Source organism: Macrobrachium rosenbergii, chromosome 22, assembly GCF_040412425.1.
Source record: "Macrobrachium rosenbergii isolate ZJJX-2024 chromosome 22, ASM4041242v1, whole genome shotgun sequence".
NCBI classification, from domain to species: Eukaryota; Metazoa; Arthropoda; class Malacostraca; order Decapoda; family Palaemonidae; genus Macrobrachium; species Macrobrachium rosenbergii.
Genome location: NC_089762.1, coordinates 21990057 through 22017146, shown reverse-complemented (window position 1 = coordinate 22017146; position 27090 = coordinate 21990057). Strand labels below are relative to the sequence as shown.

The window sequence follows — 27090 nt, the reverse complement described above, 5'->3', positions numbered from 1 at the left end:
GCACTGTTATTAGCAAAGCAGATGCTAATACAGAAAACATCTGTATCCTCCATAATTGCCTAGTTTGGGCGAAAAAAGTCTAATCATGAAGTGGGTCCTTGACCTAAAATGCAAATTTAAAAACAAAAATACTTCTAAAAACGCACGACCACTGTCACCTTTCTCGAGGAAAAGGGACAACTCTTCCTTTCAGTTAGTTCTTTGGAATCTTTTCCCTATTCAAGCATCCATAACAACCAATGGACAGCTAGACACTGATCTTCACTACTATGCTGCAGCATCTTATAACCCCATGAACACCCAGTGACTTTCCATTCTCCACAAGCATTTACATATTTACGTTAACCTATTCTGTTACGCATCACGCAGATGTGCGCACGTAAATTCAAATTAATTTACATCTTTTCTTCACTTACTTTGTCCTCTCTCCTGTGCTGCACTGAACTTCTTCAAAGAACTTAACTCTTCCTTTGACCAAACCTCCCGCTTCAACATGCTATGCACTTCATTTGTTTACTTCTCCTGTGCACCTACACCTGCAGGCATACCCTGCTAGCTGTGCAACCACATTTTTGCATTTTACATACTCCATATGAACGACTTTCAACTCATTACCCATAGCCCATATTTCGTTAGCCTCATATCTGTATCTATCTATCTATATAAATATATATTATATATATACATATATATTTCAAAGACCTTAACAACAACCAACTTCATAAACAATAGTAGCACAGATTGATGCATTAGTTATGAAGAAAAACTTTCACATACCTCTACTCTCGAAGGAACATAATGTTCCTATACTGCGTATCATAATTTTCATTTAAGAAACTTTTCCGGTGGTCACTGCTTTCACAAATATCTAATTCTTCCTTTAATCAATACATCCATCAATTCTGGGGATCCTTAATCAGTAATAAATCTCACACCTTCGTCTGATGTAGATAAAGTGGTCTCTTGGGACACTGGCAACTCCCACCTCCTCTCCTTTCTTTTCACCGAGGTTTATTCTTTGTAAAAAATAAAATCAAATAAAGTCTATGTAGAGGTTATTTGTTTCTAGAAAACTTTATCCCTTTTTCAACCATAGTTCATAATCAGCCGATATAAGCTTTCATTCACTCGTAATCACGAGATAAAACTTTCCATTCATTCTTAACCACATGCTAAATCTTCTCATTCGGTCGTAATCACATGCTACAACTTATTTTCGAAATGCGAGTGATTAAAAGATTCAGTTTTGCCATCAGCTGGTTAATTCGTTTTATCTTTCCGTGAAACACAGTTGTATTTTTAAATCAGAAATATCTGTTAAAACATTATACAACTTTACTCTATTGGCAGTAATGTTTTTTATCCTTTCATGAAGAATTTCAGATGCACAAAAGATGTTTATTCCTTTCCTATTACCCTGTTACATTCTTGTAAGGTCTTATAGGCCAGCTTCCTGAAACATCCATAATGCCCGGGTTGACTTAAGCAGTGAATTATGTACCCGGTGGTTAATCAACTGGAGTGGGATGCAGCCAGTATAGGGAAATTGATGGGGCCAGCAACTTAATCCCAAAAGCATTAGATGACAACTGGAAGGTTAACATCCAATACCCTTCTAAGAGGAAAGAGTGTATGCTTTATAGTTATGACCGAAAACTGAATTAGCGGCACGAGAAGACGATGATCACGAGTTTTTGGTAAATATCCATATATTTAATTTTGTAAACAAATCCCCGTAGTCTTACTGTATTTCTACGGCCACCTATATTTCATAATTCGCACGATAGATTTTGCATTGTTGCTGCGTGAAATAATCATAACCTATTTACAGTAAGTTATAAATTTCTGAAAGGTTCTGGAGACTCCATAGTAAAGGACTCGAAGAAGTACAATTTGCCCATAAAATCAAATGAATTATGCCATTATAACTCGAAAACTATGATGGTAAGCCCTACACACCAAATATTCTAAAGGATGAGTGAGGCATAATTTGTCTCAAAGTTTTACCAGCTACTGTCTTTCAACCCAGATAACGAGATTATTCTCATCTCACTATTTCTCATATTTACTCTCAACTTTCTCCTCTTGCGAAAACTTTCAACCTTTTCACTAGTTTCTCTTCCCTCTCATCAATCAGTAATGTATGATCTGGAAACATCAACCATTTCACATTCCATTCATTACCAAGTTCCTTATCTCATCACTTTAAACCTCCACATCTACTGCTCCTCTGAATTCCTGAGCCATTCCATCCACTGAAATATGAAACAGCCATGGAGACACGACACACGCTTTTCTCTGAAGTTCATTTACACCAAACCAGTCACTCTCCCATCTACTGTATATTTTCCAACATACAATCTCTCTCATCAATTTATCCTATATGCCATACATTCTGAACAACGTCTATACATAGCATTCATTACGAACTTTTGCTAGGCTCATGTTTGCCCATACAGCTTTTCTCCTTACTTTTCAACTGTTTCGTAACAAACACTTGACCTACACACAATCTTGTCTAATCGTACACTTTTCTTCTCCCTGCTGCCATCTATCCTACTTCCTTAATCAAAATCATACCACATACCTTCGCTGGTATTACTAAGTAATATTATGGCCCCGTAATTCCTACAGTTGCCTTTATTACCTTTACCTTTATACAATGGGTCATCCATTTCTTAAGAACCTCTCCCTCGTCTAGGTATCTGACAAACCCTAGTCAGTAACTAAATCACATCATCGACACTATTCAGCAACATCTCCTCACCTGTAGGCCTAATTACATCAAGTCCTGGAGTCTTTCCATACTTCCACTTCTTTAATTACCCTTCTAACGTCCTCAGCAGTCACTTCCACGCTCTCAAAATTTCAAGAATCCACTTCATGCTTGTGTCATTCATTTCGGCATCTCTTCTACCTTCCACATTCATCATATTTCAAAATACCCACTCTACGGACCCAGGAATTCATTCACTTTAAACAGCATCTTTCATTCTGAGATCCATTTCTACATTTACCTCCCTAAAGAACTACTTATTCTCCCTAAAGTTACTGCTCACCTTTCCCTTTCTATTTTTATCACTTATTTTTATCTCTCATTTTCCCCTCGACTATTTCATTCGTCCTCCCATATACCTATACATAATCTACACATCTGAGATAGACCAAATTATGGAATTTTAAAATCTACTGTTTTACTTCTACTCCTTCCAACTCCTAGATTTTAACCTTCCACCAAATTTCATTAATTTTCTCCTTGAGTGCTCTTCTCACTTTCTGCTTATCACTCACTTGCCTTGCTTATGGGTACAGCTACATTTTTACACCTTCCTTTCAATCTTATATATATATATATATATATATATATATATATATATATATATATATATATATATATATATAAAATTGGATGCATGTATGTATGTTTGCATATGTTCCACATACACTTTGAAATGCACTGAGGAATTTCAACCAAATTTGGTAAACATGTAACTTAGTATCTCGAAAAGAACACTGTGGGGCTTAGAGAAAGGGAGAGAGGCAGAGAGTGAGAGAAAGAAAGAAGGAAAGGAAGCGAGAGAGAGAGAGAGAGTAGAAGGGGTGTTAGGGAGAAAAAAGAGAGAGTGGAAGGGGTGTTAGGGAGAAGAAAGAGAGTAGAACAGGTGTTAGGAGAAGACAGAGAGACAGAGACAGGGATGGTTGGAGAGAGAGAGTTTATCAGTTGTCATTCAGAGTTTTCCCGGGTAGCGCCGGGTTGTCAGCTAGTGTAGGAAGGGGGACCACAAAGCTCTTAGCAGGATCAAAAGACCAACAGCAGATTTTATATACATGCATATATATATATATATATATATATATATATATATATATATATATATATTTTTATATAAAATATAAATATATATATATAATGTGTGTATTAGACATGCTGAAATAAATAAATTACTCGACATAGGATGAAAATGCAGAGATGCCGTCTGAATTGAAGGCAGTCCTAGAGCAATGGAGTGGGCAATTTGAAATTTGTTGTGTGGAAAATACAAAACAAGTAGAACTGAATGAGAATACTTGTTGGAGTAGCTGGTTAGGACTTTATGTGGGCATCTACGAGCTACACCAGAAGTTTTTCAGATTACAGGTGAGATGCAGTGATATGGTGCCTGACAGGCTGACCAGGATTTGCTAAATGCGTCTATATGAAGGAAACGTTCCAAAGGAAAGGGGTAGAGGAATAGTTGTTCTGTTCTTCTAAGATAAAGGTGACAGAGATGGCTATATGAGTCATGGAGGATATACACCAGAGAAGGGGTATGGCATGAATTTGCCGAGAAAATAAAGCACATGAGAGAACGACTGATAGGTAAGAACATTGGGTTTAGCCAAGAAACAGCCTGCGTGGAACAAGTATCATATAAATGAAAGAGTTAGATGAAAAGTTTGAAAGTTAAGGGAAAAACGAATACGTGAATACAATAGCCTAAAAAAAGTTACAACAGAATTAATACAGGGGCTATTGTAGTGGATGCTGAGACTAAGCTTTATGAAAGTGCTTGTTAGAATATGTAGACATACGTCACTGGATTGGCGTAAAAGTGGGTCTTAAACAAGTATGTGTTAAGTCTCCATTGCTTTTTAACATCTTGATGGATTGAGTGAAGCGAGACGTAAGAGAAAGAACCGTACGAGAAAGAATTATAAGTGCAAAGTTGTGGAATAAGGAATGAAGTCATGAGAGAAGACTGAAATGGTTGATGGCCGAAGATGATACAGTAATAATTTGGGATAGTGGAGAGAAACTGAAGGTACTGGGAAAAAGTGCGAAAACATCTGCATGATAAACATGAGAGTAAATGTGGGCACTAGTAAGAAAAAGATGGCAAGCAGCAACCAGGAATATCGAGCATGAGTGCTACTATGATTGGTGGATAAACAGAAGCGGTTAATTGGTATAGATTGAGATATGAATATAACAGATGTTATGATGAGAAAAGAGGTCAGACACAGAATAAGAGAAGAAAAGCAGCAGTATACGTGCACATGACTGGGAGGAGATTTGACTTGTCTACAGAAGCCACAGTATAAATGCATGAATGAACTGTTGAGCCAGTTCTCCTTTATGGATGTGAAACGGGATGTTGAATGTGTGGAAAAAAATATGTAGGAGTTCTTGAAATCAATAGTCTGCATGCTATATGTGGGGTAAAAAGAATTAATGAGCTAAGAAATGTGGAGATACATAAAAGAAAGGTATAAAGATTAGCCTACGTGAAAAGATGAATCACGAGTATTTTGAGATGGTTTCATTATGAGGAAAAAATGAGTGCATCGTTCAGAAGGGTAATGAAAGAGGAAAAAGAAGTCAGGAAAGGGTTGGATAGACAGAACGAAAAATACTGGGAAAAAACGAGGATTGATATCCATTAATTAAGCGCCAGAGAGCATGCTAGGTATGGATAAATGGAATTGCATGTGTACGGGATTCAGAGCACAGCTGATGCGCCTTTTGTGTCGGCGTATGAAGCAGCTAATGCTGAGGAAGCTTTTTTTGCACAGGAAGTTCATCAAGATTCAGCAATAAAAAACCAATGCGGCAGTGACAATTAGGCTAATGCTTTTTCTGTGGTCAACTTAGGGAAACAGAAGAATGTTGAATATATATATATATATATATATATATATATATATATATATATATATATATATATATATATATATATATATATAATAAAATCGCTCAATATCCAATTCACTATAAATCGAGAATAACTTCACCCAAGGGGAATTATAAGTGCTTCGTCACCGGCAGAATTCGAAACGTTGGCCGATTCTAAATCAGGCAACGGTTCGAATCCTGCCGGTGACGAATACCTTTCCCATTATAATTGCCCTTGGGTGTAAATTATTCCCAACGTATGATGAACCGGAAATTAAGCAAATTTTTAACTTTATATATATATATATATATATATATATATATATATATATATATATATATATATATATATATCATTCCTGTAGCACCCACAGGGATGCATAAGGCCTCGATGAACTCACGCCACCACATTCTGTCCTGGCTAACTCCTCAAGACCTCCACAACACTCTTCTCCTGCTTCCCAACTCATTGTCCTCAACCACGTCTCCTTTGGCCTACTTACATCTCTTCCACCAAGGGCAACCCACCCTGGTGTATCTCACACTATTCCCTGTCTTCTATACACAGGGACTAGCCACTACCAGCGTGAGAATCTAACATACTCATCGACCGGCTGCACAACCATTACTTCTCCAATTCTGCTACTTGATATCCTGTCCCTCCAATTAATTCCTAATATTCTTCTGAGCGCCTTATTTTCAAATGCTAAGAATTTATTATCCGAAGTCACTGTACTGTACCATGACTCGTGCCCTTAAATCACAATAATCCTAACCATTACTTTATAAATTTTGATTTTTGTATGCACATAAAAATTGCTATTATTCCAAATATTTTTACGCATTCCCATTGCATGATGAGCCTTTTTTAATCTTTCCGTAGATTTTCTGCTCAGAGAACCATCTTTATCTAAATAAGTACCTAAATACTGAAACTTATCCACCTGCTTGACAACCATGCCTTCTATTAGATAGCCCTGAGCATTTCCAATATTCATATTCATGATTTCAGTTTCTCCCTTATCAATAACCTAGTCAACCTTTCGACCTTCACTCACTAGACAATCCAACACTCTCTGCATCTTTTCGGGTCCCATGCAGATCAAAACTATATCATCAGTATAACCTAAGTTAAGAAGTTTCCCATTTTCTGCCCAGAGTACAATATAACCGCATCCGTTTCTCTTTTAAAACCTTCTCATACCGTAATCTACGACCAATACAAACAACAGAGGAGACAGAATGCCGCCCTGAATCACACCAAACTTACCTTCAAATGGATCACTCAATCAACCATCACTTTACAAGATGTGCCCTCATGCATGTTCATAATAACCCTCACAAACTTTTCCGGTATTCCATAATGCCTCATGATTTTTCTCATAGTCCGTCTCGAAATGCTGTCAAAGGCCTTTTCAAAATCAACAAAACAAAGACTTAACGGAGTTTTCATTTCATTAGCTTGCTGCATTAAATGCCTAACTATGAACATCTGATCACTGCACCCCGCCCCTTTCTAAAACCGGCCTGTTCATCCCTCAGAATTCCATCAAACACTGGCTCCAACCTATTCAACAATACCCTACTGAAAATTTTCATGGCTACAGATGACAAAGTGATTCCCCGCCGATTACCACACCTACTTAGATTTCCTCTCTTTGGAACTTTAATGATCACACCATTTTTCCAACCTGATGGTATTATCCCTGTCACCCATATCTCATTGAATAATATCTTCAAGACAAATACTAATCTATCCTCCTCCACTTTAAACATGTTCACGAATAAATCATCCTCTCCTGGTGCCTTACAATTCTTTGTTTTATCGCCTTAACTACTTCTCCCAGCCTGATTTCACCTTCATCAATATCTAAATCTTCCTGAGCAGGCGGCATATCCACTTCTGGGGGACTGATCTATTAAGAACTGTCTCAAAGTGCTTTTTCCATCTATTTCTGATTTCAACATTTTTGGTCAATAAATTATCTTCCATATCCCTGAATAGTATATCATTACGCTTGCCAGCACTGCCACTCAGCTCCCCAACTGCTCTATATGCTATCCTATGTATTTTGTGTGTGTGTGTGTGTATGTGTATGTATATATATATATATATATATATATATATATATATATATATATATATATATATATATATATATATATATATATACTATATATATATATATATATGTATTTAATTCATCCAAAACAACAATGGTCCCGTGGTATATAAACTTATAAAAGCTCTCATTGAAAGATGAAAGGAAAAAGTCGGAGACACGGAGCTTTCGTCTATTTTTGAAGACACGATCACAGTAACCTGTCTTGAAAAATAGACGAAAGGGCGATGTCTTCAAATTTTCCTTTCACCTTTCCTGAGAGCGCTTGCATATATATATATATATATATATATATATATATATAATATATATATATATATATAATATATATATATATAATATATATATATATATATATATATATATATATATATATATTTAACGTGTATATGTGTGCACGCGTTAATTTTCTATCTAAATGTACCCGCTTGGCACTCACTAGCACAAACACAGAGATATTTGCACAGATTCACCAATGTCTATCCATCAGTCATTGAAGATACATATCAATTACAAAAGAACAAAGACGTACGAGAACTTCAAAACTGTAGACATGAACTACTGTAAGTGCAAGATTTGGGATTCAGATACCAAAGATATTCATACTTGTAAGTCACCTAAGCAAAGACATATCTAGTCCACTTTCATCTTTCATGTTTATGCTACTTCAATTTCCATTTTATTTTCCCAAATCAACTATGGCTGAACGTTATCGTTCACCTTCCAGTTCAGAATGCCATTCCTTTCGTCCCTATTTGACTTTTGACCTCTAAGTATGACCTTGACCCTTTGATTCACCGAATAAAATGTTTTAATACCCATCACCTCTAACCTTATCAGACAGCTAGACATACAGAGGGTTGGCCAGACGCGAACAACAGACGCACGGATGAACTGATCAATTACTGAACGCCTCCAGACGGTGTCTGGAGGGCATGAAAAACGAACAACATTTACATTATTTACCTTCGACAGAAAGAATGGTGTTTTTCAAGTTCATCCATAGAAGCCAAACAGCCATTCAGTCCGTAATTACCTTTCATTATCTTCGCTTTAAATTTTCAAAATAATTTGAAAATAACGCGAGAATATAAATTATACAAGAAATGAAAATATAAATTATACAAGAAATTAATGAAAAAAAAATAGAAGCTATCATGAAGAATTTTCTCCACGTGGTATCAGCACGAACAGATAACAAGTGCGACAAATGTAAAGACGGATGATGTGGAAAAAAGTTTAGCAGAATGAAAAGGTGAATCAGTGATCTGAGTGGCCCTTGGGGAAGGCTTGAGAGAGGCGCTGGAAGCGTAGGGCTTTCGTGTATAAGAAGCGAGGTTCTGTATGGCACAATACCTGAGGAGGGAGTGACTGATGACATCTCTGTGTCGGCGTGCTAAGGGGATAACAGTCTGAAAGTTTTCTGCACATGCTGTAGATAATGGATGAGAGAGGAAGCGCTCAGTGCTCTGAGTTTCTCTGGAGACAGCTCCGCCTAGGATTGTACCCGTCCATTAACTAACATCTAATTTTCGGTAATACTGCAGTTGCATTCTACCTACATGTTACGAAGCACACTGTGTATGTACCGGTTAAGGAATGGAATATAAAATTTAGACCAAAGGCCATGTACTGGGACCTATGAGGCAACTCAGCGCTGAAAGGGAAATCGACAGTAAAAGGTCTGAAAGGTGTAACAGGAGGAAAACCTCACAGTTGCGCTATGAAACAATTGCTAGGAAAAGGTGGAAAGAAAGATGGAAGAGACTATTAACGAGGTACAGTAAAAGGAATGAAAGGAGTTGCAGCTAGGGGCCGAAGGGACGCTGCAGAGAACCATAAGAAACGCCTACAGTGCACCGCGTGAGGTGCACTGACGGCACTCTCCCCCTACGGGGGTTACTGGTTAAGTTCAGTGCTCCCAACTTGTTAATAAATTGCAGGTGAAAACTTAGGTAAAAGTTAAGATGCCTTCGTCTCGGGCCCGCAAGGAATTAAACTAATTCCTAATATGCTCTGAAAAAATTTTAGTAATATAATTTACTGCGCACTGGCTGGCAAAAATAACAATAAACTATACATCACTGGAAAAATCATAGTATCTCTAATATTTTATTTTTGGATAATACTTTTATGAGGCTAAAACAAAAAACTGCCGTAATGTAAAAATCTTGAGTGTAAATCTTGATACGGTGTTAAAAATACCCTCAAGAAAAGGGTCTTACTTTATTCTTATTCTTAATGAACGGGATTGTCCTTCATAGTCTTCCACACTTCTTATGGTAATTTATACATACTTTTGTTTTTCATTAACTTCTAGGCATCATTTTGACCATTTAATTCTGCTTTCTTGAACATACTTCACTATATTACAGTCACTAGGCTTTAAAATGACCCTTAGCATGAAAACTAACATTGCACAGACTGTTCAAAGCAAAATATCGCACAGCGCAAGCGCAGCCATCAAGAGATGTTTCCGGTGTGGAACCAGTGTTACGCACGGAAAACAATATATGGATACATGCATGTAGCGATTTCTGCAGCTGGACTATTATTGTTAACATCATCATAATGTATTACTACTAATAATGACAATATGATTTACAAAAATTATGGTAATACTACCTGGCGCTATATCTTCCAAATAGCCTTGATGGAAACATCTGGGAACTTCATAACATTTTTCCTAATAATGATAATGATTACCGAGAAAATACTCATGAATCCTTTTCCTAGTTTCCCCGTAGTGTACACAGAGAGAGAGAGAGAGAGAGAGAGAGAGAGAGAGAGAGAGAGAGAGAGAGAGAGAGGAAATACATCAACAAGCTGAACTGATGTTCCTTCTTGTATCCAGTGGCAACGGTTCCACAACACCGATACTTCCGTCAACGAGAGGAGGATTTATTATTATTATTATTATATTATTGGTGTGATCACTGTATCTATAGTTGCTATAATCATTACTATTACTGAATGAGATTTTACTACTGGTACCATATCAAGCACCAGTCAATACTGGCTTATTGACAAAACTAAACGTTATGGATAACAACAAGTACATTGGCAAACATTGTTTTCTGTAAATGTGAGCCCTCTTGTGTTTTGCAACTGTTACAACAGCGTCTGTAATCCTTTATGCATCTGGGAGTTAAAAAGAGTGAAATTTTGTTTTTGCAGGTTGCACGAAGTCCTATCCTGGGTCCTGGAAGTCCCCGAGGACGCTCACGCAGGGGAGGCTAGGATTACTTGGTCTCTGCGGTACATTATGGATGCCCACCACAGGGAAACATTTTCCAGTACTGACGCAAGAAGGATGTCAACGCGTTTACTTATTCTAAAGGACGACATTCAAGCTGTTCTCCCCATTGCTAAGGTAAGAATCACAGCGCACTGAAGACTGAGGCAAGGTAATCAAGCTATTACTTTTAGTCTTCTGTAAAAGAAAACTACTGAGATGGCTATTTGTCTGTCCGTCCGCACTTTTCCTGTCCGCCCTCAGGTCTTAAAACTACTGAGGCTAGAGGGCTACAAATTGGTATTTGATATCCACCCTCCAATCATTAAACATACCAAATTGCAACCCTCTAGCCTCAGTAGTTTTTATTTTATTTAAGGTTAAAGTTAGCCATAATCGTGCGTCTGGCACCGCTATGGATGCCAACAACACTGGCCACCACCTGGCCATGGCTGAAAGTTTCATAGGTCACGGCTGAGAGTTTCATGGGCCGTGGCTTAGAGTTTCATACAGCATTATACGCTGTGCAGAAAACTCAATTGCGCCGAAGAAACTTCTGCGCATTTTTTACTTGTTTGGTTAACTGTTCCCCCTCGAAAAAAAAGCTAGAAAATAGGTAAACGTTGAGAATTATTTACAATTTAGCCTTCTTGTAAACGTTAGGCTATTCATTTAGTTTATTAGAAATTTTTTAAATATATACGAAATGTTTTCCTAACATAACGATTCGTATGAAGTTAGAATAAAATCTCATGAATTGCACGTAACCATTTAGGAGAGTCTACACAAAGTTATAATTGGTGAAATCAAACGACTTCAGAAGTCATCGCCTCAGGCTTTCCTTATCGTTCTATTTTCTCCATTCATCTCACCGTATCTCTCCAACTGGCATGAGTCAGATTCGTGAATGGAATGTCCAAGAAAAATCGCTTCTATCTGTATTCAGAAACCGGGCAAATAAAAAAGAAATTGAAAACCTCCTCTAACTCCTTCGCATTGCTCATAAAACTTGCTGTATCACTCGCAAAAATCATAACAAATATTTCCTGCACATGATTTCTGCCCCTTTACAAATAAACTGCTTTCTCTTTCTCATAAATATCCCATCGGACGCCTTGTTTTCCAATTGGAATATACTGTAGACTCTCCTAAATTTAGGCCACAAAGCCAAGCACTGGGACCTATGAGGACACCTTGTTTTCAAATTCTGTCTTATGCAGTGTTTCTTCCACTGTGAACATCGCTTCCCCAGTACCGTGATCACATCATATTTCTAACATCATTACATTTTTTAAAAATTTCCTCTCATAAGTCATGTTCTTTTGGGTGTTGGCCACTGAACAGTCTTTTAATTCTATTCGCTCAAGCGTCTTTATATTCTCTTTCTAGCTTTATTTTTGTTGTCTTCTTAGACGCAAGTAATCATCCTCCAACGAAATTTTGCATGCCTATAAAATTCTAAGCTATGAAAAATATACAGGCCAGACTTCATCACCAGCTCGAGGTACATTTTGGTCTGCAGCCAAAACTCCTCTATTTCCGCCTTCCTCTTCTCCTCCCTCCTAGTCGGATGGCACACTCACGCAGAGTCCTTCTTTGACTCATATATTTTTCCCGATTCCAGCATTCATGGTTTCAAACCCGCCGTCCCTGGCATTCATCTTCTAGAATACGTATCATTTTTTTCCAGTCTACATGGTTTTCATTTCCTTGAACAGACGAAGTGTGTGCGCATTTCATGGCGTTCTCTTTTTCTTATTGTGAGTCTGTGATTTCCTTATATACTTCTTTCATTCATTTCTAACTCTTTATCGTTCTCCTTGAAGGTTCGAGTTGTTATGGATCTTGAGAGCTGTAAATACGCTCACGCCTGCGTGATATTTTCAGTGATGTCTTTCCTTTACCTTTCGATCTATACTGGAAAAAGGATGCCGAGATATCAATCACGCTAGTCTTCTCACAAGAAAGGCCATAACTAAAACTTTATGCATTTAGACCTTTCGCTCGTCTTCCAAAAGGCTAAGTCTTGCGCAATGCTCGTCTTCCATATACATCGCTCCCCCGCCTCATGAAATCATACCGTACGGCCATATCTTACCAATTGCTCATTTAGTTACATTCTCTGAAGAATTTACAAGAATTTTTTTTATAAGCTGTTCAGAGGATCTTGGAGAGAATCCAGAAAGTTGATACCCAGCAGCGTCCCGTCTTAATGCTCATCTCTCATCCTTTCAAGTTCTATAATGGTTCTGTACATGGGTTGGGTCTTTTCGCAGCCTTTCTCCCTTTTCACCAAAGCTCTCTATCCTGCGGGTCTTTCCTCGGGTCACTCGTATGCTTCTCATTGTGGTCTTAACTAAACATCAGTTTCCTTCCCATGCCTTCTGGGACCTCTTTCATGACTTTTATTATTTATATATAATCGTTCATATCTAAAGAGCTTCACTGGCAGCATTTGAAAATGACGTATCTCAAAACCGGACAATTTTTTTTAATAGTAAGATATTGTTGTCTTTACTTAGGCCTTTTCTCCTTTTTCATAATTGTCTTATTCCAAATTCATTCTTGCTCATGCTACCAATTTAACAAAGACTTTTATATACAAAAGATTTTTCTTCCTCTTCTTAAAAATGCTTCCCTTGAGATTAACCTCTAACATACAATATTTATTTGAATTCTGCAATTCAATCTTAGATGACCTCCTTACATAATTAGATCTGCCACTATGATAAGTAATGAATATTGCAGCAGTCTGTCCAGGCAAATTTAGAGAATACCTCCACCCACTTATTCCCTAAAAAATTATGAAAATGCCTCTGAGACCCATTAAATCTTTCATTATGTTACTTCTTCATCAAATACTGAATTTATTCAACATATATTTTTCTAAATGCTTAAGGTACAAATTATGATAATCTTAAAATAAGAAGGTTAAATCCCGAGAAAATGTTTAAGAGAACTTTTCAAAACTTATTGGAACCATTTAAATATGTAAACTGTTTCTTTTTATGCTCTATATTATTTACTAACAAGTAAATTGCCTATAACTGTTAACAGATTAACTAAAGTTGAAAAATAAAAAGTCACCCACGTTTAAAGGTTTAGGATTACTGGATCAAACATAAACTTCATAAAAACTTAAACAGTGACATTGTATACAGCAAAACTGAAATATTTTGGCTAGAGATTTACTTATATACCATATATCCCCGACGTCAGAGCCTCTCTCTCTCTCTCTCTCTCTCATCAACGTATGTAACATCTTTTACTGAGTGAAAATGTAGATATAATGTACGTAACAACAACATGCATGTAAAGGAAGAACTACATCCAACTAGCTGTCAGTAAAATACCACACGCAAGTACAGTAATACAGTTCAGTTACGAAAAGTACACAAAAATTTGAAACCATGTATATCTTCTCGTGCATTTATATTAAGAGTTTCTTCCAATGGATAAACAGCCTATTAATGGGAATAGAACTACATAAGAATATTAATGTGCTATATTTATGAAGTAATAATGATCATCTACTTAAGCTGGAATATATATATATATATATATATATATATATATATATATATATATATATATATATATATATATATATATATATATATATATATATATATATATATATATATATATATATATATATATATATATATATATATATATATATATATATATATATATATATATATATATATATATATATATATATATATATAATATAAATATATACATATATATAATATATATATATAATATAATATATAATATATATATATATATATATATATATATATATATATATATATATATATATATATATACAGTACATGCTACAGCCAAAACCCGAAATCGGCCAAAGTGGGAAGTGGTCAAAACCTAGAATGGGCCAAAGTGGGAAGTAGCCAAAACCTGAAATCGACCAGAGCGGGAAGTGGCCAAAACCTAGAATGGGCCAAAGTGGGAAGTGGCCAAAACCTGAAATCGACCAAAGTGGGAAGTGGCCAAAACCTGAAATCAACCAAAGCAGGAAGTGGCCAAAACCTAGAATGGGCCAAAGTGGGAAGTGGACAAAACCTGAAATCGACCAAAGTGGGAAGTGGCCAAAACCTAGAATGGGCCAAAGTGGGAAGTGGCCAAAACCTGAAATCGGCCAAAGTGGGAAGTGGCCAAAACCTAGAATGGGCCAAAGTGGGAAGTGGCCAAAAACTGAAATCGACTAAAGTGGGAAGTGGCCAAAACCTAGAATGGGCCAAAGTGGGAAGTGGGTAAAACCTGAAATCGACCAAAGCGGGAAGTGGCCAAAACCTGAAATCGACCAAAGCGGGAAGTGGCCAAAACCTGAAATCGACCAAAGTGGGAAGTGGCCAAAACCTAGAATGGGCCAAAGTGGGAAGTGGGTAAAACCTGAAATCGACCAAAGCGGGAAGTGGCCAAAACCTGAAATCGACCAAAGAGGGAAGTGGCCAAAACCTGAAATCGACCAAAGTGGGAAGTGGCCAAAACCTAGAATGGGCCAAAGTGGGAAGTGGGTAAACCTGAAATCGACCAAGCGGAAGTGGCCAAAACCTGAAATCGACCAAAGCGGGAAGTGGCCAAAACCTGAAAAACCTAGAATCGACCAGAATGGGCCAAAGTGGGAAGTGGGTAAAAAATCCCAAAGTAGAATGGGCCAAAACCTAGAATGGGTGGGAAGTGGGTAAAACCTGAAATCGACCAAAGTGGGAAGTGGCCAAAACCTAGAATGGGCCAAAGTGGGAAGTGGCCAAAACCTAGAATGGGCCAAATCGAAAAACCAAATCGTGGGAAGTGGCCAAAACCTAGAATGGGCCAAAGTGGGAAGTGGGTAAAACCTGAATCGACTAAAGTGGAAATGGCCAAAACCTAGAATGGGCCAAAGTGGGAAGTGGGTAAAACCTGAAATCGACCAAAGCGGGAAGTGGCCAAAACCTAGAATGGGCCAAAGTGGCAAGTGGGTAAAACCTGAAATCGACCAAAGCGGGAAGTGACCAAAACCTAGAATGGGCCAAAGTGGGAAGTGGGTAAAACCTGAAATCGACCAAAGCGGGAAGTGACCAAAACCTAGAATGGGCCAAAGTGGCAAGTGGGTAAAACCTGAAATCGACCAAAGCGGGAAGTGGCCAACCTAGAATGGGCCAAAACCTGTGGCAAGTGGGTAAAACCTGAAATCGACCAAATCGTGGGAAGTGGCCAAAACCTAGAATGGGCCAAAGTGGGAAGTGGGTAAAACCTGAAATCGACCAAAGTGGGGAAGTGGCCCAAAACCTAGAATGGGCCAAGTGACCTGAAACCTGGCCAAAACCTAGAATGGGCCAATGGGCCAAAACTAAGAATGGCAAGTGGGTAAAACCTGAAATCGACCAAAGTGGGAAGTGGCCAAAACCTAGAATGGGGCAAAGTGGGAAGTGGGTAAAACCTGAAATCGACCAAAGCGGGAAGTGGCCAAAACCTAGAATGGGCCAAAGTGGGAAGTGGGTAAAACCTGAAATCGACCAAAGTGGGAAGTGGCCAAAACCTAGAATGGGCCAAAGTGGGAAGTGGCCAAAACCTGAAATCGGCCAAAGTGGGAAGTGGCCAAAACCTAGAATGGGCCAAAGTGGGAAGTGGCCAAAACCTGAAATCGACCAAAGTGGGAAGTGGCCAAAACCTAGAATGGGCCAAAGTGGGAAGTGGGTAAAACCTGAAATCGACCAAAGCAGGAAGTGGCCAAAACCTAGAATGGGCCAAAGTGGGAAGTGGGTAAAACCTGAAATCGACCAAAGTGGCCAAAACCTGAAATCGAAGTGGCCAAACCCTAGAATGGGCCAAAGTGGGAAGTGGCCAAAACCTGAAATCGAAGTGGCCAAACCCTAGAAATGGGTCAAAGTGGGAAGTGGCCAAAACCTAGAATGGGCCAAAGTGGGAAGTGGGTAAACCTGAAATCGACCAAAGCGGGAAGTGGCCAAAACCTAGAATGGGCCAAAGTGGGAAGTGGCCAAAACCTGAAATCGACCAAAGTGGGAAGTGGCCAAAACCTGAAATGGGCCAAAGTGGGAAGTGGGTAAAACCTGAAATCGACCAAAGTGGGAAGTGGTCAAAACCTAGAATGGGCCAAAGTGGGAAGTGGGTAAAACCTGAAATTGACCAAAGCGGGAAGTGGCCAAAACCTAGAATGGGCCAAAGTGGGAAGTGGCCAAAACCTGAAATCGACCAAAGTGGAAGTGGCTTGAATCGACCAAAGTGGCCAAAACCTGAAACTGACCAAAGTGAGAAGTGGGTAAACCTGAAATTGTCCAAAGTGGAAGTGGCCAAAACCTGAAATCGACCAAAGTGGGAAGTGGCCAAAACCTGAAATGGGCCAAAAAGTGGAAATGGCCAAAACCTGAAATCGAAATCGGCCAAAATGGGTAGTGGCCAAAACCTGAAATCGACCAAAGTGGGAAGTGGCCAAAACCTGAGAATGGGCCAAAGTGGGAAATGGCCAAAACCTGAAATCGTGGGAAGTGGACAAAACCTGAAATCGACCAAAGTGGAAGTGGCCAAACCCGAAATGGGCCAAAGTGGGAAGTGGCCAAAACCGAAATCGGCCAAATGGGTAGTGGGAAATGGCCAAACCTGAAATCGACCAAAGTGGGAAGTGGCCAAACCCAAGAATGGGCCAAAACCTGTGGGAAGTGGACAAAACCTGAAATCGACCAAAGTGGAAATGGCCAAACCTGAAATCGACCAGAGTGGGAAGTGGCCAAAACCTGAAATCGACCAAAGTGGGAAGTGGCCAAAACCTGAAATGGGCCAAAGTGGAAGTGGCCAAAACCTGAAATCGACCAAAGTGGGAAATGGCCAAAACCTGAAATCGACCAAAGTGGGAAGTGGCCAAAACCTGAAATCGACCAAAGTGGGAAGTGGCCAAAACCTGAAATCGACCAAAGTGGGAAATGGCCAAAACCTGAAATCGACCAAAGTGCGAAGTGGCCAAAAAACCTGAAATTGACCAAAGTGGGAAGTGGCCAAAGCCTGAAATCGACCAAAGTGGGAAGTGGCCAAAAACTGAAATCGACCAGAGTGGGAAGTGGCCAAAACCTGAAATCGACCAGAGTGGGAAGTGGCCAAAACCTGAAATCAACCAAAGTGGGAAGTGGCCAAAACCTGAAATCGACCAAGGTGGGAAGTGGCCAAAACCTGAAATCAACCAAAGTGGGAAGTGGCCAAAACCTGAAATCGACTAAAGTGGGAAGTGGCCAAAGCCTGAAATCGACCAAAGTGGGAAGTGGCCAAAACCTGAAATCGACCAAAGTGGGAAGTGGCCAAAACCTGAAATCGACCGAAGTGGGAAGTGGCCAAAACCTGAAATGGGCCAAAGTGGGAAGTGGTCAAAACCCGAAATCGGCCGAGGTAGTGTGGCCAATGTCCGATTACTTGAAATTAACAGTGTATAATGTGTTTAGTACTAGCCCCTCGGGGACCAAATGTCCGTAAGTGCATTTGTCCTCGAGGGGCTAGTACTAAACATGGCGAAACACATTTGATCCCCTTAATGAATTGGTAATTTCACAAATTCACTGAAAATTTCAGGGATCTCGTGAAATCCTGGTTTCACAGTCTTACTGTAACATATATGTGTGTGTATATGTATATATATATATATATATATATATATATATATATATATATATATATATATATATATAATTATATATATATATATATATATATATATATATATATATATATATATATAATATATATATATATATATATATATATATATATATATATATATATAATTTCAATATAATCGGACCTTGGTCATACCACTCTTAATTTCAAGTAATCGGCCATTGGCCATTGGCCGGCCACTTCCCACTTTGGCTGATTTTGGGTTTTGGCCATTACATATGTGTATATATATATGTGTGTGTGTGAGTGTGTACACCGTATAGGCATGGCTACAGAAACTGGGAGGCCAGAGCATGAAACTAGTAACTTCAATATCAAGCCCTTCATATGACCAAGCATTACTGGCTTCGGAAAAGGGCATTAAACGGCACCTACCTACATTATATATATATATATATATATATATATATATATATATATATATATATATATATATATATATATATATATATATATATATTATATATATATATATATATATATATATATATATATATATATATATATATATATATATATATATATATATATATATATATATATATATATATATATATGATGAAAGGAGACAGAGATGACTTAGGCATATCTCCGCACCACTTCTGGGAGGATATTAAAATAATATGTGATAGTGTCAGCTGGGCTCCTGAGGGCACAAGAAGTGTTGGAAGACCTAGACCTACTTGGGTAAGAGCTACGACAAAGAAGACTAGTGATAAATGAAGATCTGTGGAAGTAAAAGCACGGTATGGAAATGAGCTGCGGAATTTTACCGAGGACCTTTCCAAAACACAAAGCCTTTCCTTGCCAGATGACAAGTTGAAGGGTCAAACTCAAAATTCTAACCTGCAAGTAAAATAGTACTTTTTTTTTTTAATGAAAGCTGCGCTGCTGCCTCCGCCGGCATTTGTTTATCCAGACTTAATGATAAGCATGATAATTTGGGCGATGTAACACTGGAACACTCTCTGCCATTCAGTGCTTCAATGAACTGGAGTAGTTGGTCAATAAGATGATACCTATAACATAAATGAAATGATGAAAAAGGATCCAAAGTGGGATCTGGGTACAAAAAAAAAAAAGTTGCACTAAGAAGTGACGCTTTAAAAGGTTGGACAGCAAGATGGACGACAGGAAGCAGGGATGAAGGTAAGTAAAAGGCTAAAAAGTAGGAAGCTAGAGGCCAGAGACATTGTATAAGGTGAGCTGACAGCGCTACCTGCCTACGGGGACGCATACCTCCTTATTGCTTTAGAAAATGAAGCTCACTTGCTCTAAGTTTTCCCTTTGTAAATAGAAGCCTTCATCTTCTCACAACAAAAAAAAGCTTTAAATTTAGCTGGGAAGCGGGTAGAACACTTACAATAAATGCAGCAGATTTTTTCATTTTACTCCACTTTCCTTTTTTTTCCCTCAAAGTCAAAACGTGTTGACCAACATTTTATTTAAAGAGTGAGGATAACATTTGCTAAAATCAGGTATACATTTTTTGTCAAGTAAACGCAGGCTTCCACGAAATAAACAAACCTCCACATGAATCCCTCAGCTGCTAAAAAAAAAAAGGTTTCACACGGAAATCTCATAAAGCTTCCTAAATCTGACACTCAAAATTGTTAAATTATTTATTCGGAATTTTCTCCTGGAAGATTGAGAATTTATATATATATATATATATATATATATATATATATATATATATATATATATATATATATATATATATATGTATATACATATATATATATATATATATATATATATATATATATATATATATATATATATATATATATATATATGTATATATATATATATATATATATATATATATATATATATAAATTATATATATATATATATATATATATATATATATATATATATATATATATAATATATAATATATATATATATATATATATGATCCACAAATAACGTTTAACATCCAACGCACTAGACCTCGGGAATAAATGAGACCCAAGGGAAATTACAAATAATAAGTACTTCGCTCAAGTCACTGTACATGAATGTTTCTAGAACAGGCAGCGGTTCGAGTCCCACTGGAGACGAATCACCAACAAATTGTAATTCCCCTACGATGTGTGTTATTGCCGAGTTATAGTGAACTTGATATTAAACGATATTTTTGGCTTTATATTTGTGAATATAAAAACTGGCACGATGTTTGTGCCCAAAATTTATTATATCTTTTATATATATATATATATATATATATATATATATATATATATATATATATATATATATATATAAATATATATATATATATAATATATATATATATATATATATATATATATATATATATATATATATATATATATATATATATATATATATATATATATAATATACAGTATATATACTGTATGCATATGGTCTTTACTTTGAAATGTTGTAAGTAATTTACTCACAGATATAATCTATCTGTCAACAGAGTTGGTGGGTTGTTAACACGGCTGTTCTAACTGGAAGGCAGGTTTCCCGAGCAATGAAAGTGCTCATAGTATCCCAAGCCGGTAAGGTAGCAGACGTCACTCTTCAGTCTTCTTGCAACTGCACAGATGAAGCTGCACTTAAGGTTAGTATGACAACTTCGGATGACTTATACTATCATAACCTCCGCCAGTTTGTATAACGCATGCCGGCGTTGTCTCTAAATTATGGTTACATATTTTATCATATTTAATTTTCTGTGTTGATTAATGCATGATAAAATTTTCCTGAGTTTCTTTTATTCTAACGAGAACAGAAATGTACAACTGTATTTTCATTCAGAATGAGAAACCTTCCTTTAAATCATTGCTCTATCGGTAAGCTATACTCCATGACTCTAAAACGGTTAATTCTGACATATCAGGCACTCTACTCTTACTATCGTTACTGCTTTTTTCCCACAAAAGTTTCAGTCCCATTCGCTATAATTTAATGTTTGCTAAGAGAGAGCTAACAATGTTTAAACCATTATTCTTATAAAATCTGGGACATTACTATGTCTAAATCCAAAAACCTAGGTTCCATTTCTTGCTAGGTTAGATGCCCTTACCATTAACAATTCCATAAACGCGTAAGTTTTTCTTAAGGTATATGGAATTCGACATCAACATATTCTGTATATATATATATATATATATATATATATATATATATATATATAAATATATATATATATATATATATATATATATATATATATATATAAATATATATATATATATATATATATATATATACATATACATTCTATATATATATATAAATTTATATATATATATATACATATCACAATATATATATATTTATATATTATATATACATATATATATATATATATATATATATATATATATATATATATATATATATATATAATTTATAAAATATATCAGAGATGAACCTTCTGCGCAATAAAACAACTCTTACACAAGAGGATCATCAGCGACACATGAAGTATCCAATGTCAGTTCTTCATCTTTCCAATTAGGAGCCTCACATATATTTTCCTTGCATTTCCTCTTGCACACACACTGCGCCATTCACCCATTTAAGACACGTGTTTCCGTGGTTCCTTGGTATTAAGGCCCTTCCTTCCCACAAACCCTCACAAACCATTTATCAAATCCTTTCTACTATTCCTCTCCACCTTCCTCATAACACTCTAGAGTTTTAACCCTTTCCAATCACCCATTCAACGTCAATTCTTTGCGCATGACCGAACCATCTAAACAAACCCGATCCAACCTTCCGCCTACGATAAACTTTTACACCACTTCTTCATAACCACAAACTTCTAACCCTGTTGAATCTCAACAGATTCAACATTTTATCTTCCATACGTTTTCTACACCCACACTGCTTTCATAAATAAGTATACACAGACACACGCATTAGTGGTATATACACACACACACACACACATATATATATATATATATATATATATATATATATATATATATATATATATATGTGTGTGTGTGTGTGTGTGTGTGTGTGTGTGTGTGTGTGTATGTGTGTATGAATTGTGTGTGTATTGCTAATCAACAGAATGCCACAGGTAATTAGGCTGAGATTCATCTATCACACCAAGAACAATGTGACCTGACACAGTTGTGACATTGAGTATCTCTGGACAAAATCTCCCTTTACTGTCACGATAATTACTGAAGGGAAACAGCAGTGTGTATGTAAAAAGGTAAATTTACCAAAAGCCTGACTCAATACGCCAAGAACGACATCGGTGTTTGAGCATTTCCAAGTGAAATCAAATAATAGACTGCATTACTGACCTAATTAAACTGGCACAGTAATAGCAGCTAGCATTTCAAGGCCAACTTTAAAGCAGACTACTGTTCCGTCTTAATTAGTCTGGCGTGCGAAGAACAAACAATAATGTATAGTACTTCAAAGCACTGATCGACTATAAGCAGGCATACTGATGGGGTTCTGCAATGTGCAAACTAACATCTGAAAAGTAATGAAAGACGTCGAAAGAAATTTCCATAAACTCATAAGGTGTAAAAAGCTTCAAGTGTGCTGTTAAAATTGTAATTGCCGGTAAAATATTCCTTATAGAACCCAGAGGGCTTCCAAGCCAAAAAAAAATGTTGGCATTGGGCTGAAATTAACAACTTAAGAATGTTGTTACATTAAGCACACTATCCTAATTAACCTCCTTCGTTAAACTATTGCTTTTGAATTTTGCTTTCAATACTAATTGAGTATCCAATAACGGTGTCTGCAATTGTACAATGTCAGGAATGTTTCTGCTTTTATGTATCTGAATGCTAAGTAAACTTATCTGTATAAGCGTTATATTTCATCAAAACTTTCCTAGCCCGGTTTGATATGACTGACACTCCTGCTAAAAGGCTACGTAGAGTACTTTATTTTCCCAATATAGTTTATTTCACTAAAACCTTCCAGCATTATCGAAGTCATAATACTAACCATGAAGGTAAAGATACAAAATATCACAACCATGCTCACCCTCAACAGTAATCTGATAATAAATTCTGCCAGTGAGGGCATTGATGAACCTTTATTAGATGAACCTTTATATAAATATATATTAAGACATTATATATATATATATATATATATATATATATATATATATATATATATATAATATATATTAATCCTTTGTATAGTAGGTGAGATTAAAATGACTATTTTTCTTTAAGGTCTCCACGTCCTGCACATCTGTCTACTTAGACGGATCCGAAGTCCGCAGGAGCCACAACGCGACAGTCATCGCAAGGTACGGAGAGAGAGCAGGTGCTGCATCTTTCACGGTTTGGATGCCCGAACTGCCCCTCACGGTCCACGTGGGAGACGCCAAGTTATCTCAGGTAAGAACATGAGAAATTCTTTTATACACAAGAAGGACGACAAAACATGGAATAGAATGCCTTCATCTAAGTTGGATGTGGAAAAAAAAACAACCAAAAATCAATTCAGATGTATTAAAACAAATAAAACTTAGGTACACGCCACGTTAAAACTACTAGTATGTCCAAAACTCATACCCAAAGGAGGAGACCCCTAATGTTTTTTAATTAATCTGAACCCGTTAGGAATATCTCGGAATCGCGCCTTTCAGACCTGGATCCATTCCTAAGGAATAGTTTTGGCACTTTCAAAGTTTAACATGCTGCGTTTTATCCCGGACCACTCTGCAATGATTTGGGGGCTATTAATGCGGAATTTTCATATCCCAATTTCCGGATTTTTTTTTTTTTTTTTTTATTTTCGTTTACCAATTTTCGACTGTTTCTTCACTTCAAAGTAAAACTAATGAAACCTTCAAATACAAAAGGTCTGGTCCTTTCGCAAACTTAAACTTATCTGTCGTTCAAAGTTTACCACTTAACCATGAAATTAAGACTGAATTGGGAAAACAGGTCAAATTCATTCTTGGTGATATCAGGTCGCATGGATAGTCATGAGTCCCTGCTTGACCTATATTTCAGAGATCTTGAAAAGAAGAGAATAGATAAAGACAATATTTATAACAAAAATATCGTCTATTTGTGGAATACAGTAAAAATTACAATGACAATATTTATTCACAAACTAGCTTTCTCCCTTTTATTAGGATTCGTCGAAATAAGTCTTTGATAAGTACAATTAAAATCTGTGATAATAACTGTTAATTATTTCACAATAACAGATAATAAAAATCTTGATTTCCCACTGTAAAGCCAAGTGACGTTTGGAGGCTGCTTCGGTACAATTGTGCAAAACACAAATCTGAATGTTCTATTACGCATTGCATCACTTCCAGTCAAATTTGTTTTGACAAGAACGAAAATTAATGATTAACTGATTGTGAAACGGAGTTACAGGCAACAGAAATACAGGCAACGTCTTGAAGCAGCATTTATAATATTAATAATTATGTAATACGAAACGTATGAATCTTTTATTATTAGCTATAATGTTAACAGCAATCATAACGAGCTATCCAATTACTACATATAAGACAAGCGATCTCTTTATTCCAGACTTCTTCAGTCCCCTGAACTCGTCTGAACAACACCGCCATGTTATTTAATTTGAATATAAAGGGCTTCATAGTTACATGTAATGGTTATCGTTATTTGCTTCGCTTTAAGTTAAATGAGTTTTATCTGTAAGATTTGTTTCATAGAAGATTATGGGAATATTTACAAATTCAGCTCACTACGGATGCGTGTTATGATATCTGTGAGGCCCTCTTTGACTATGGTTTACTTCGTATTCTCTTAATTCCCATTTATAAATAGATTACGGTGTTTGTTGTACAAGGAATGTCTTCTGAATCTCTTGTGAATAGTTTCACGCCGGTGGGACAAGGAATACCTCGCCGAGGTGCCTCCCGTTGTGATGGTATATAGCTGATGTTTTTCTTCTCTTCGTCTTCTCCCTCTTTTTCCCTCCATCCCCCTTAGTACCCACATCAACCAACTAAGAATTAGGTACATAATTCAATGCTGAGATTGACAGACGCACACTGGATTTTAGGGCGGACGCGCACATATCGTTCCTAGTCGTCTGTCTTGTGATTCGAACACCGGTTGCTCAGTTTTTGAGCTGAACGCGCCATCACTGCACTACAGGGCCAAGGAAAGATGTTGCATGTTAAGAAATGAAACTAAGTTGAAATTATTTCTATTTGCACAAAAAATATTCTTTCCGATATTCCTTTCGGATTATTTTTGTTTGGTTTTCCTCGTGAATCAGAGTGGCTGGGGGTGAGTAACTGTATTTTACCCTCACTATTGACTTTTAAGAGGCAGATCTATAGTTCCCTTAGGCGAATGGCCCAACTTACTCCTCCCCTTTTAAACCTCTCTTTTTCCAAAGGCCTAGGCCTTGCCTCTAGGTTCCGTCGGCCTGTGCATGGAGCAAAATGATAATGGAGGGAGTGGAACTTCTTTTGTTTTGTTAGAAGCAGAAGTAATTTACTCGGGGAGACTCCTGATTATCAACGGAAGCCTACCTTTCTCCACTCAGGCTAATTGCACGGTTGCATTCCTCTTTCAAGCGTCCTAGTCTCATGAAAAACTAGAAAAAATACTTTCACCTTTGGTTTAATAGGCACAGAGCACCATAATGCTGTTGTAATATACTAATACTAATTGTAAAAAACTCAAAATCACAAACATTATTATTATTATTATTATTATTATTATTATTATTATTATGATTATTGTTATATTATTATTATTATTGGTACAGAAAAATTATCACTCAGAGCATCTTCACTTTAAAAATTAATCATACAAAGCACATTTGCAAACCAGGAATTCAATCCGACTGCCAGCATTCAAGAATACCCTTAAAATAACCAAATCATGTCATGCATAATTTACAAAGACCCTTATCGAATTCATATGCTGTAAAAGAGCTAAACTAATCAATCTCCCAGACGGTGACAGAGTGGAAAGCGCTGCAACATACACTTTTTTTTTTTTACCAAGGGGTGCAGAAGACAGGTAACCCCGAGCCCTTTATTGAGTCTAACTTAGTTAGAAAAAGAGTGGGATGTTAACAGTGATACACCAGTATCTTGAAAGGGGAACAGTATAATAATAATAATAATAATAATAATAATAATAATAATAATAATAATAATAATAATAATAATAATAATGAGAGAGAGAGAGAGAGATACTCCATAGCTCGAGCAAACACCTAAATCAATAGCTCCAAAAACTGGCGATATGAGCAAAGAAAATGAGTTAAAAGCTGACTGAAAGCATTTCCTGTACAATACTTGTAAGACCAGATAGCAATGCAGCAATCTAACTACTCACTGACCTTTAAGTTATATTAACATACACATAGAAGGCTCGAAAAACATGCATGCAAGAGATCACACA

At 36.8% G+C, this 27090-nt stretch overlaps 1 protein-coding gene across 1 annotated transcript in view; it reads left to right on the top strand.

Moving 5' to 3' along the window:
* dtn (transmembrane protein 132C dtn) overlaps positions 1–27090 on the top strand; it is a 261444-nt gene that overhangs the window by 222321 nt on the left and 12033 nt on the right. Inside the window, 3 exon segments of the mRNA XM_067124361.1 lie at positions 10954–11149; positions 21159–21302; positions 23908–24075. Coding sequence (XP_066980462.1) covers positions 10954–11149; positions 21159–21302; positions 23908–24075 — 508 coding nt within the window.